The following is a 14,084-nucleotide window of genomic DNA, read 5'->3' on the forward strand; positions in this document are numbered from 1 at the left end:
ACTGATTGTTTAAGATAATCAATATTAAAATTCCTTTTTTATTTCAATAACTCTTTTTCGACTATTATCTCACCCATACATCAAATTTGGACTCAGCGTTATATATTACTTTTCTCCAATTTTTATTTTGGTCATATTAACCAATTTTTCTTATGGGCAGTTTTTAATTGTGGTTTTACTTTAGCCTAACATAATATAAATAAATAATAAAGTCAATCAAAGATCGCTTTATTTAAGATTTACAACGTAAAAACCAAGGCCTGATTTGTGTATCCATTCGTGACAATATTGTCTTGAAACATTTAGTTGGTTATCGCTATTCCAGCAAGTAGTAATTTCTCTTGAAGTACTCCGTCGTCCAATTTTATAAATTTTCATCAGTTGTCGTTGATCATGCGGCTTCACAAGTGGTGGCCTACCGGCAATTTTACCTTTTATTCCTATGGTACCTCTGTCTGCGTAATATTTTACGATGTTTACCATCGACGACCTAGCTATTTAGAACAAATCTTCACTTTTTCTTATCGATTTTCCCATGCAGTACTGCGAAATTATTATTTTCAGAAATTTTACTAAAACTAGCCCACCACTAACTATTTTCTTCTAAGTGAAACCAACACTAGTATGAAATGCTACGATCCCTATAATAATGGCACCATTTACCAGCTACTACGTTTGTATTTCGATGGTATACTTAGCAAATTTTCTCGGGTGTCCCAACATTTAAATGTCAGCAAAAATGGCACATTTTTTATTTAGGTGACAATTTTTGCGCTCTAAGAAAATTTATTAATTTGCAAAATACCTGACTCTGTGCCAAAATAGATGCCCATGCCAAATTTGCATTTAGTCCAAACGAATTGAATGATATCAAAAATATGTACTGGATTTTTTTGAGAAATTGTCTGTGTCCCAATATTTAGTTGTTAGGGCTCGTATAAACGAAGTGAACGATTTTAACCCTTAGAGATGAGTGGCAGCTGTCATAACGAGGTAGCATGGGTGTTTTACAAGTTGCATATCTTTTAAAATAGAAATTTTCTTGAGGTGTGGTGGAGCCTTAAGTCGAAACAAGAGTGACATTGGGTTTCAGGTGGTGCAAAGCGAAGAAGGCACCGAAGACAAACTCGGTTTCATCATGTTCGAGTGCGGCTTAGAAGGTGTGTCCTTGAAAATCGTGAAGAAGTCGCAGTTCGAGCACGTGGAGTGTAAATTGAACGTGAAGGACACGGTGGAAGAGTCGGTTAAGTCAGCCGAGGACGTCGAGTCCTCCGAACCGACTAAATCCACGACGACGACTCCGAAGCTGAACGAGAAAAAGCAAGAAACGCACACGCCGAAGGAAGGCGGTGATGCGGAAGCTCCGAAGAGCGACTGGGAAAACGTCAACGATAAGGAGAATACCGTCTTGGCTAAGGATTCGGGGAATGTGGCGTCGTGTATTATCGAGCTTAAGGTGGTTTGGTTCAATTTTGCGGCACCTCCGAGGGCTCCGATTACCCGGAAAATCGACTATACTAGGTTGGATTGGAACCTTTTGAGTACGGCGTCGCCAGCGATTAATGCGTGGATGAACCCGAGTAATCGGTTGGCGATTCGGGTGGTACATATGGTAAGGACTATGTATAGGAGGTCTACGGCGACGGTGGCGTGCCTTATGGCGGAGGCGTTAGAGACGCAGAAGGCACACATGCTGACTAAGGTTAGTTCTTTATGTTTCCAGATTTTTAATTTTGATTTTCTCGATTTTTTTTTTATTTTTATTTTCTCGATCTTATATCAAAATTTTTCGATTTTTGAATTTTTCGTTTCTTGAAATTTTCAAGTTCTTGATTTCCAGTTTTTAGATTTTTCAAAGTTATAATTTTATACATTTTCGTTTTTTTCTTTTTTGATTTTTCAGTTTTACAATTTTGCAATTTTTCCATTTTGTTCCCCGAAAAGTTGAAAAACGAAAAATTAAAAATCGAAAAACTAAAGATCGGAAAATATTGAAACATCGAAAAACTGAAAAAACGAAAATTTGCAAAATCGAAAAAGTGGAAAATCGAAGAATTGAAGAAAAAAATTAAACATTGTAAAGCAAAAATGGATCGAATCGAAAAATTGGAAAACCCAAAAATTGTTATTATAGCATTGTCAAAATTGTAAAGTCGAAAAACTGTAAGTAACACTGAGAGATTGAAAACTTAAAAATGGAAAAATCAAAAATTGAAAATTTGAAAAATCAAATCAATGAAAATATTTTAAAATCCGATAACTGAAAAATGGAAAAAAATTCTAAAATTGTAAAGTTGAAAAAATGAAATAAAAATTATAAATATTATTATAACATATTTAAAATGAAAACTGGAAAATTGCAAATTAAAACCGAAGAAACTAAAAATTGAAAAATCTAAAACTGAAAAAATGAATAATTAATAAATCTAAAAGTTGAAAATACGAAAAATTGAAAAAATAATGAAAACAAAAAACTGAAACGAAAAATTGCAAATAGAAAAATTATAAATTGAAAACTCGTGAAATTGGAATTCGAAAAATGGCAAAATCCTTAAGAATTGAAACATCCAAAAGTTGGAAAATCGAAAAGTGGAAAAATCTAAAACTGAGAAAACGAATATGTAATTGATAAATCTAAAAGTTTAAATTCCAAAAAATTGAGAACCGAAAAATTGAAAAAATCAAAAATTGAAAAAATTACTTTGAAAAAAATATACAAAATGGAAACATAGAAAATCGAAAAATTGAAAAAATAAAGAAAACAGAAAACTGAAACGAAAAATTGCAAATAGAAAAATAAAAAATTGAAATCTCATGAAATTCCAAATCGAAAAATGGCGAAAATCTAAAAATTGAAAAAATCCAAAAGTTGGAAAATCAAAAAAGTGAAAAATTGAAAAATCGAATCAGTGAAAATATCTTAAAACCTAATATGTAATTATTGGAAAATGGAAAAACTCTAAAATTATAAAAATGAAAAAATTAAATAAAAATTATGACTGTTATTACATATTTAAAATTAAAAATTTAATAAATCTAAAAGTAGAAAAATTGGGAACCGAAAAATTAAAAAACCAAAAATTGAAAAAAATTACTTTGAAAAAAAAATGAAATCAGGACATTGAAAAATCGAAAAATCCAAAAAATAAAGAAAATAAAAATCCGAAATGAAAAATGCAAAAATCTAAAAATTGAACAATCCAAAAGTTGGAAAATCGAAAATGTGAATAATTTAAAAATGAAAATTTAAAAATCCAATCAATGAAAATGTTTTAAAATCCAATAATTGAAAAAATGAAATAAAAATTATAAATATTATTAGATATTTATAATGAAAACTAGAAAATTGCAAATTAAAGTTGAAGAATCGAAAAATTGAAAAATCGAGAAACTGAAAAATTGAGAATCGAAAAATTAAAAAAAACAAAAATTGGAAAATTTTAATTTGAAAGACAAAAATGGGAACACTGAAAAACTGAAAAATTGAAATAATAAGGAAAATAAAAAACCGAAACAAAAAATGGCAAAAATATAAAAATGGAAATATCCAAGAATTGGAAAATTAAAAAAAGCTGAAAAATTAAAAATGGAGACTTAAAACTGAAAAAATAAAAATTGAAAAATCGAATCGATGAAAATGTTTTAAAATCCAATAATTGAAAAAATGAAATAAAAATGGTAAATATTATTAGATATTTAAGATGAAAACTAGAAAATTGCAAATTAAAGTTGTAGAATCGAAAAACTGAAAAATCGAGAAACTGAAAAATTGAGAATCGAAAAAATAAAAAATCGAAAATTGAAAAATTTCACTTTGAAAACAAAAATTATAAAATCGGAACATTGAAAAACTGCAAAATTGAAATAATAAAGAAAATAAAAAATCGAAACGAAAAATTTTAAATCAAAAAATTAAAAACTGAAAACTCGTGAAACTGCAAATCGAAAAATGGCAAAAATCTAATAATTGAGATACCCAAAAGTTGTAAAAATGAAAAATTTAGAAATTGAAACCTAAACATGAAAACTTAGGTAATAGAAAAATTAAAATTAGAAAATCGAATCATTGATAATGTTTTAAAATCCAATAATTGACAAATAAAAAAACGAGAAATTGAAAAAATAAAGAAAACAAAAACCGAAAGGAAAAATTGCTAATGGAAAAATTAAAAATTGAAAAATTCCAAAGTTGGAAAATCGAAAAAGTGAAAAATTGAAAAATCGAATTAATGAAAATGTTTTAAACCCAATAATTGGAAAATCGAAAAACCCTAAAACTATAAAATTGAAAAAATGAAAAAAAAATTCTAACTGTTATTACATTTTTCAAATAAAACTGGAAAATTGCAAATTAGAATTGAAAAAAACGAAAAGTTAAAAATACGAAAAATTGAGAACCGAAAAATTAAAAAAAGTCAAAAATTGAAAAAGTTTACTTAAAATAAAAATTATAAAATCAGAACATTGAAAAATCGCAAAATTGAAAAATCCAAAAGTAGGAAAATGGAAACGTAAAAATGAAAAATTGAAAATCGAAAAATAAAAAATTGAAAAAATGAAATAAAAATTGTAAATATTACTCCATTACATATTTAAAATTACCACTAGAAAAATTGCCAATCAAAATTGACCAAACGGAAAGTTAATTAATCGAAAAATTGAAAATCAAAAAATTGAAAAATCCCAAAATTGAAAAATTTCACTTTGAAAAAAAAAAATTATAAAATCGGAACATTGAAAAACCGAAAAATTGAAAAAATAAAAAAAATTAACCAAAACGAAAAATTGGAAATCGAAAAATTGAGAAATTGCATCAATGAAAATGTTTTAAAATCCAATAATTAAAAAATGAAAAAACTCTAAAATTGTAAAATTGAAAAAATGAAATTAAAATTATAAATATTATTACAATTTTAAATTAAATTTAGAAGATTGTAAATTAAAACTGAAGAAACGAAAAATCTGAAACTGAAAAACCAAAAGCTAAAAAGTCTAAAAATTGAAAAATAAGAAAATTGAAAAAATAGAGAAAATAAAAAAACCGAAACCAAAAATCGCAAATCGAAAAAATAAAAACTGAAAACTTGTGAAATTGCAAATCGAAAAAGGGCAAAAATCTAAAAAATGAGACATCCAAAAGTTGGAAAATAGAAAAACTCAAAAATTTAAAAATGGGAACTTAAAAATGGAAAAGAAAAAACTATAAAATTGTAAATATGAAAAAATGAAATCAAAATAATAAATATTATTACATCTTTAAAATGAAAACTAGAAAATTGCAAATTAGAATTGAAGAATCGAAAAATTGAAAAATTGAGAAACTGAAAAATCTAAAACTAAAAAAACGAGAAGTTAATAAAGTTGACAACATGAAAACTTGAACAATCCAAAAATTGAAAATTTTCACTTTGAAAAAAAAATTATGAAATCGAAACAATGAAAAACCGAAAAATTGAGAAAATAAAGAAAATAAAAATCCGAAACGAAAAATGGCAAAATGTAATAATTGAAACATCCAAAAGTTGAAAAATCGAAAAACTGAATAATTTAAAAACGAAAACTCGAAGAGTTGCATATCGTAAAATTGAAAGAACAGAAAATGGTAAAATCGAAACATTGAAAAATCGAATAACTGAAAAAATAAAGAAAATAAAAAACCCAGACAAAAAATTGAAAAATTAAAAAATCGAATCAATGAAAATGTTTACAATCCAATAACTTATAAATGGAAAAACTCTAAAATTGTAAAACTGAAAAAATGAAATAAAAATTATAAATATTATTACATATTTAAAATGAGAACTAGAAAATTGCAAATTAAAATTGAAGAAATGAAAAATCTGAAACTGAAAAAATCAAAAGTTAACAAATCTGAAAGTAGAAAATACGAAAAATTTAAAAATTTCACTTAAAAAAATATATATATAAATCGAAACATTGAAAAACCGAAACCAAAAATCGCATATCGAAAAATTAAAAATTGAAAAATCGCAAAAATCTAAAAATTGAAAATTATTATCCTTTTTCGTCCTTTTCCTCCTTATTATCCTTTTTAGTCCTTTTTCGTCCTTTTGCGTCCTTATTATCCTGTTTCGTCCTTGTTCGTCTTTTTCGTCCTTTTCGTCCTTTTCGTCCTTTTTCGTCATTTTCGTCCTTGTTCGTCCTCATTATCCTTTTTCGTTCTGTTCGCCCTTATTACCCTTTTTCGTTCTTTTTCGTCCGTCCAAAAGTTAGAAAATCCAAAAACTGAAAAATTTTAAAATGGAAAACTGAAAAATCGAATCAAAGAAAATGTTTTAAAATCCAATGATTGAAAAATTGAAAAACTCTAAAATTGTAAAATTGAAAAAGTGCAATAAAAATGATGAATATTATTACATATTTAAAATGAAAACTAGAAAATTGCAAATTAAAATTGAAGAAACGAAAAATTGAAAAATTGAAAAACTGGAAAAACGAAAAGTTAATAAATCTAAAAGTTGAAAATACGAAAAATTAAAACCGAAAAATTGAAAAAAAAATTTCACTTTGAAAAAAAAAATAAAACTGGAAAATTGAATACCGACAAATTGAAAAAATAAAGAAAATAAAAATTCCAAATCGAAAAATTAAAAATTGAAAAATGGAATCAATGAAGATATTTTAAATTCCAAGTGCAAAATGGAAAAACTAAAATTGTAAAATTGAAAAAATTAAATAAAAATAGTGAATGTGTTATTACATATTTAAAATGAAAACAAAAAAATTGCAAAACGGAAAAAACCAAAAGTTAATAAATCTAAAAGTTCCAAATACGAAAAATTGAAACATCTAAAAATTGAAAAATTTCACTTAAAAAAAAGATAAAAATCGGAACATTGAAATACGGAAAAAGCGAAAAAATAAAGAAAATAAAAAATCCTATTTCTTTTTAATCTCATACACGGGCGACATGAATGTGTTTGTATACTAAATCAGTTGGATTTCAAGATTCCTGTACGCGACACTAGAAGTAACGACACTTTCTACATCAAGACTTCTAGGACCAACATTATGTCCAATTCACCTCTCATTTTCATGCTCGCCAACTACACCTGTATCCAAGATAATATCGACATTTTTAATTCAACTTCAAATGATATAAAAAAACAATTTCGACCTGAACATCCGTAAGTCACCTATCTGCACATGTTATTATTAGTTTATTTTTGTTTTGTAATAAGTATTGTATTTTTATGTATGTATGATTACCTTGTCCTGTTATTGGGCCTTAAGCCCGTTGGGCACTGTATTGAAATAAATAAATAAATAAATAAATAAATAAATAAAAAACCAAAACGAAAAATTGCGAATCGAAAAACTGAAAAATTAAAAATTGAAAACTCGAAAAACTTAAATCGAAAAATTGTAAAATTTAAACTTAAAAAATTGCGGGAGTATTAGTTACGGCACTGGTTTTTAATTTATAGAGGTTATCAGAATAAAACAAAAATCACAAACATTTTTTATAACTTTTCAAAAAAGCGGGATTTGTTGGGCTGCATTTGAGTGACTAGGGGAGTTCTGTCGAAATGACCTTCGACCAATTTTTAAGATATTGTCTCTTTCCGTTCTAAAAATCAGGAATAGGTACTTCCAAATATAGAACATCCAAGTTTAAAAGAAGTAAACTATAACTGGTGCAATTACAATTACAATGCAATAATAATAATAATAATAATAGAGAAACTTGCTTTTCAGAGTCGCTACGACAAGTTGACTCCCTTGGCCCAGACCCTCCAGGAAGACCCAAGTCTCCAACTATGCTGCATCCTCCAGCAGTACTACCTCGAGATCGACCCTAGCTTCATCGAGAACAACCTGCGCGAATCCGAGCTGCCGCAGTTGTTCACTTTGAGGCAGGGCGTGGTCGTGCTAAGCCGCCAATGGAAGAACATCCTGTACACGCCCCTGCTGCCTCAGCACACTGGCAAGTCGAAAATCAAACCGCTGAACGTGACGATCGCGGTGCCCGAGGTGGAGGAGGTAAGATTACAAACGTTGAGCTTACGTGATTAATGACTGGATTGTTCGCTCCTCTCGAAAAAAATCCTCTGCAGATGAGCCGCGAGTTAGAAGTGGAGATAGATGTAGAGGAAAACAGTAAGCGCCTTGATTTAATTGTAACGCCGCTTCTGTTAGAATCATTGCACTAACTTTCCATTGTTTCATAACACTTGATTTTTTCCGTGTGTGCTTTTGGCTCGCAGGTCTGTATCACTGACGGAGAGGCCAGCGGTAACGAAGATCACGATATAACCGACGAGCACGCACGCTTGCTCCATTCGGGCATCATTTTAAAGCCGAACGCTCACAAAAACGTGGGTAGGTTGTTTAGACATCATCTTGACGCTGATTAGTTTGCATGTGTTCGTGACTAACCGTCCCCCAGACCTATTAATCCAGGTTTAGTAAGACTAATCGTTCGTGTTTAGGGGTGTCGAGTAAGGAGAACATTCCGAGTTACTTGGAGACGTCGGTGCACACGCCGCAAGTGGCGGTGGTGTCGGGAGGGGTCGAGAGCGTGCTGACTTCGCCGAGTCCGACAGGTAATTGTGACGTTTCAACCTTAACAGTACTAACGATCCCGTCAAGTTCCCCACAGGAAACGAACAAAGAGCTTGCAGCCCACTCAGCATCCGAATAGTAGCAGGGCTAGCGTAGTCTTACCCTTACTAACTAACAACAACCCTTTTAATCAAAAACGCATCAATGACGATAGCATATGTGAGTGCGATCCGACCGACTGCGCCATTTTTATGTTTATTTTCGCCGGGTTTAGGTTACGGGACGTTGCGCGAAGACTGCTTGATCTACAACATGGGGTCGGACCCCAGCGAGGTCTACAGCCACTCGAGTCCCGAACTACCGTCGAGTCCTCTACACAAGACCATGGGACACACGCATTCATCAGAGGATTTGTATTCCTGGATGGCGAAACAAGACACAGTCGGCTCGTTGAAAGGATACATGGAGTCCAAAATTGACACGTTGCAGACCGAGTCGTCAGGCGACGCAGGCACTCTACCCAAAGAAAGCATAACCGCCCCAGAGATTTCTTTATACCCGATACACGACTCCGTCAGACTACTGGACGCCAATCAGATCTTCCAGCCGCTGCTATCAGGGCTCGGAGTCATGCCGCAACAACTACGATTCACGACCATGTCGGATTCAAGTAATTTATTAACTTTTTTAAACTGACAAAAAATTCACGCACGATTTGTCTATCAGATGCTGGTAATGACGTGACCACGCTGGACGCCCTTGGCTCCAATTTTTGTCTAGTCGGAAACATGGAGACCATGCACATCGACATCGTGGTGTCAGAACACGGCAAAACCGAGAAGAAGAAGGCCAAAACTAAAGGGAAGCGGTTGTATATCGAAGTTAACGCAAGTGAGTGGTCGGAATTGCGAGATGGTCATATTAATCAAACTTGTTCGCAGACGAATCTCCGGCTTTTGTGTGCGAAAAGGTGTCCGTTGAGCTGGAAATCGACCGAATGACGGACATGGCCGTAAATGAAATGATGAAGACGAAGAACGTGCTTTACATCTCGCGGGGTCAACTGAAGAATCACACGAGCACGGTCATTAACTTCACGATTGGTAAATATTAAGCTTTACTCAATGCTAGAAGGTAGAGGCAATACTTTTTGAACAAAAATGTGAATTTTTCTTGCGTTTATGTTGGCATAACCGAATTGGATACATTTTCCAAATTAAAAATGTCAACAGTCTGTCAATTTTGACAGCCGACACCCGAAAATTGTAAAAAACATCATGATGCCATTTTTAACTAAAAATCCAGGATTGCCAACGGACTCAGTCATTTCTGATCACGTGGTATATGAAATTTGGATTCGGGCACGAGCGCTCCCATCCGCTACTACCCGTGATGTCTTGTATTTGGAGAAATTTGGAAGAGTTTCGGGAATTTTTCTATGTATTGTTTTTGAAGTAATTTGAAAGAATCTCGGGGACACTGCGTTTTGTTTTTGAAGTAGTTTGAAAGAATCTTGGAGATCCCTTATCTTGTTTTTGAAGTAGTTTGAAAAAATCTTGGGGATCCTTTGCCCTTTTTTGAAGTAATTTGGGAGAATCTCGGGCACCTTTTGTGTTTTGTTTTTGAAATAGTTTGAGAGAACTTCGAGCACCTCTTTTGTTTTGTTTTTGAAGTAGTTTGAAAGAATCTTGGGGATTCTTTGTCTTATTTTTGAAGTAATTTGACAGAATCTGGAGAATCTCTTGTATTTTGTTTATGAAATAATTTGAAAGAATCACGGGCACAATTTTTGTTTTTGTTTTTGAAGTAGGTTGAAAGAATCTTGAGGATCCCCTGTCTTGTTTTTGAAGTAGTTTGAAAAAACTCGAGGACCCTTTTTGGGTTGTTTTTGAAATATTTTGAAAGAATCTCGGCCACCTCTTGTATTTTGTTTTCGAAATAGCTTGAAAGAACTTCAAGCACATCTTTTGTCTTGTTTTTGAAGTAGTTTGAAAGAATCTTGGGATCCCTTGTCTTGTTTTTGAAGTAATTTGACAGAATCTGCAGACTCTCTTGCATTTTGTTCATGAAATAATTTTAAAGAATCTTGGGAATCACTTTTGTGGGGATTTTGAAGTAATTTTGAAAGAACCTTGATTACCCCTTTTGTTTTGTTCTTGAAGTAGTTCAAAGAGTGTCCGAGACCTCTTGTGTTTTGTTTTTGAAGTAGTTTAAAAGAATCTCGGGGATCCCTTATCTTGTTTTTGAAGTAGTTTGAAAGAATCTTGGGGATTGTTTGCCTTATTTTTGAAGTAATTTGACAGAATCTGGAGAATCTCTTGTATTTTGTTTATGAAATAATTTGAAAGAATCACGGGCACCATTTTTGTTTTGTTTTTGAAGTAGGTTGAAAGAATCTTGAGGATCAATTGTCTTGTTTTTGAAGTAGTTTGAAAAAACTCGAGGACCCCTTTTGGGTTGTTTTTGAAGTATTTTGAAAGAATCTCGGGCACCTCTTGTATTTTGTTTTCGAAATAGCTTGAAAGAACTTCAAGGACATCTTTTGTCTTGTTTTTGAAGTAGTTTGAAAGAATCTTGGGATCCCTTGTCTTGTTTTTGAAGTAATTTGACAGAATCTGCCGACTCTCTTGCATTTTGTTCATGAAATAATTTTAAAGAATCTCGAGGATCACTTTTGTGGGGTTTTTGAAGTAATTTTGAAAGAACCTCGATTACCCCTTTTGTTTTGTTCTTGAAGTAGTTTAAAAGAGTCTCGGTGATCCCTTTTCTTGTTTTTGAAGTGGTTTGAAAGAACCTCGAGGATCCTTTTTGATTTGTTCTTGAAGTAGTTTGAAAGAATCTTGAGGATCCCTCATTGTGTTTTTGAAGTAATTTGAAAGAATTTCGGCGAGCCCTAGTGCTTTGTTTTTGATGTAGTATGAAAGAATCTCAGGGACTCCATTTGTTTTGTTTTTGAAGTAATTTGAAGAAATATCGGGGATCCCTTGTCTCTGGTAGTTTAAGAGAATGTTAGGGATCCCTCTTGTATTTTTTTTGTTTATAAAATAAATTTGAAAGAATCTCGGGGACCATTTTTATTTTGTTTTTGAAGTAGTTTGAAGAAGTTTTAGGATACCTTGTGTTGTTTTTGAAGTAGTAGAAAAAATCTCGGGGACCGCTTTTGTTTTTTTTGTCTGTTTTTTGAGTTTTGAAAGAGCCTCGATTACCCCTTATGTTTTGTTTGAAAGAATTTCGGAGATCCCTTGTCTTGTTTTCGAAATATTTTGAAAGAATATCGGGTTTTTGTAGTAGTTTTGAAAGAATCTCGGGGACACTATTTTGTTTTTGAAGTAGTTTGAAAGAATCTTGGAGATCCCTTATCTTGTTTTTGAGATAATTTAAAAGAATCTTGGGGACCCCGTGTGTCTAGTTTTTGAAGTAGTTTGATAGAATCTCGAGAACCCCTTTTGTTTTGTTTTTGAAGTAGTTTAAGGGAATGTTAGGAATCCCTTTTATTTTTTTTTGTTTATAAAATAAACTTGAAAAAATCTCGGGGACCACTTTTGGTTTTTTTTTTTTTAAGTGATTTGAAAGAATCTCACGGCGCCTTTTGTCTGGTTTTTGAAGTAGTTTTGAGAGAACCTTAGTCATCCGTTAGTCTTGTTTTTGAAGTAATTTGAAAGAATCTCGGGGAGGCCTAGTGTTTTGTTTTTGAGGTAGTTTAAGGGAATGTTAGGGATCCCTTGTCTTATTTTTTAAGTAATTTGAAAGAATCTGGCGAATCCCTCGTGTCTGGTTTTTTGAGGTAGTTTTAAACAATCTTGGGATCCCCGTCTTGGTTTTGAAGTAATTTGAGAGAATCTTGGGGTTTCTTTGTGTTTTGTTGCAATAGTTTGAACAATTTTCGGTGATCCTTTATCTTGTTTTTGAAGTAGTTTGAAAGAATCTCGAGGCGCCCTAGTGTTTTGTTTGTGAAGTAGTTTAAGGGAATGTTAGGGATCCGTTGTCTTGTTTTTGAAGTAATTTGAAAGAATTTCGCGACCCGATTTGTCTGGATTTTGAAGTAATTTGAAATACTCTTGGGAATCACTTCTCTTGTTTCTGAAGTAATTTATAACAATCTTAGGGACCCCATGTCTTTTGTTTTTAAAGTAGTTTGAAAGAATCTCGGAGATTCCTTGTCTTGTTTTTGAAGTAGTTTGAAGGCATCTCGGGGATCGCTTTTGTTTTGTTAAGTAGTTTAAAAGAATCTCGGGGATCCCTTATCTTGGTGTTGAAGTAGTTTGAAAGAACCTCGAGGATTCCTTTTGATTTGTTCTTGAAGTAGTTTGAAAAAATGTTGAGGATATCTTGTTGTGTTTTTGAAGTAATTTGAAAGAATTTCGGGGGGCCCTAGTGTTTTGTTTTTGAAGTACTTTGAAAGAATCTCATGGACTCTGTTCGTTTTGTTTTTGAAGTAGTTTGGAACAATCTCGGAGAACTCTTGTCTTGTTTTTGAATTAATTTGAAGAAATCTCGGGAATCCCTTGTCGCTGGTTTTTGAAATAGTTTGAAAGTATCTCGAGGACCCCTTTTTGTTTTGTTTTTAAGGTAATTTGAAAGAATCTTGAAATAGTTGAAACAGTTTGAAAGAATCTTGGGGTTCCTTGTGTCCAGTTTTTGAAGTAGTTTAAAAGAATCTCGGGGATCCCTTATCTTGTTTTTGAAGTAGTTTGAAAGAACCTCGAGGATTCCTTTTGATTTGTTCTTGAAGTAGTTTGAAAAAATGTTGGGGATATCTTGTTGTGTTTTTGAAGTACTTTGAAAGAATCTCATAGACCCTGTTTGTTTTGTTTTTGAAGTAGTTTGGAAGAATCTCGGAGATCTCTTGTCTTGTTTTTGAAGTAATTTGAAGAAATCTCGGGGATCCCTTGTGTCTGGTTTGTGAAATAGTTTGAATGTATCTCGAGGACCTCTTTTGTTTTGTTTTTGAAGTAATGTGAAAGAATCTTGAAGTAGTTGAGACAGTTTGAAAGAATCTTGGGGATTCCTTGTGTCTAGTTTTTGTAGTAGTTTAAGGGAATGTTAGGGATCCCTCTATATATTTTTTTCTTTATAAAATAAATTTGAAAGAATCTCTTGGATTATTTCTTTTTTGTTTTTGAAGTAGTTTAAAGGAATGTTAGGGATACCTCTTGTATTTTTTTGTTCATAAAATAAATTTGAAGGAATCCTGGAGACCATTTTTGTTTTCTTGTTGAAGTAGATTGAAGGAGTTTTAGGATCCCTTGTCTTGTTCTTGAAGTAGTGGAAAAAATCTCGGAGACCGTTTTTGTCTGGTTTTTGAAGTAGTTTTAAACAATCTTGGGATCCTTTATCTTGTTTTTGAAGTAATTTGAGAGAATCTTGGGGTTCCTTTGTGTTTTGTTTTTGCAATAGTTTGAAAAATTTTCGGGAATCCCTTATCTTGTTTTTGAAATAGTTTGAAAGAATCTCGGGGAACCCTTGTGTCTGGTTTTTGTTTTGTTTTCGTAGTAGTTAGAAGGAATCTCGTGTTTTTGAAGTAATTTGAAAGAATCTTGGGGTTCACTTCTCTTGTT

At 31.8% G+C, this 14,084-nt stretch overlaps 1 protein-coding gene across 6 annotated transcripts in view; it reads left to right on the plus strand.

Annotated features, from left to right (window-relative positions):
• Positions 1-14,084, plus strand: part of Tweek (tweek) — a 108,105-nt gene that overhangs the window by 59,357 nt on the left and 34,664 nt on the right. For 2 of the 6 annotated variants that reach the window (XM_064069071.1, XM_064069072.1), the window contains 8 exons: positions 1,094-1,702; positions 7,720-8,004; positions 8,229-8,343; positions 8,454-8,567; positions 8,614-8,745; positions 8,801-9,196; positions 9,253-9,417; positions 9,468-9,629. In XM_064069071.1, the coding sequence (XP_063925141.1) occupies positions 1,094-1,702; positions 7,720-8,004; positions 8,229-8,343; positions 8,454-8,567; positions 8,614-8,745; positions 8,801-9,196; positions 9,253-9,417; positions 9,468-9,629 (1,978 nt within the window). Of the gene's footprint in view, positions 1-1,093; positions 1,703-7,719; positions 8,005-8,078; positions 8,122-8,228; positions 8,344-8,453; positions 8,568-8,613; positions 8,746-8,800; positions 9,197-9,252; positions 9,418-9,467; positions 9,630-14,084 lie in introns of all 6 variants that reach the window. The other 4 variants (XM_064069073.1, XM_064069074.1, XM_064069076.1 and 1 more) reach the window with 4 other exon arrangements.

Source organism: Zophobas morio, unplaced genomic scaffold (genome assembly GCF_036711695.1).
Source record: "Zophobas morio isolate AGI-343-1 ecotype UQ-CSIRO unplaced genomic scaffold, CSIRO_AGI_Zmor_V1 ptg000030l, whole genome shotgun sequence".
Taxonomy (NCBI): domain Eukaryota; kingdom Metazoa; phylum Arthropoda; class Insecta; order Coleoptera; family Tenebrionidae; genus Zophobas; species Zophobas morio.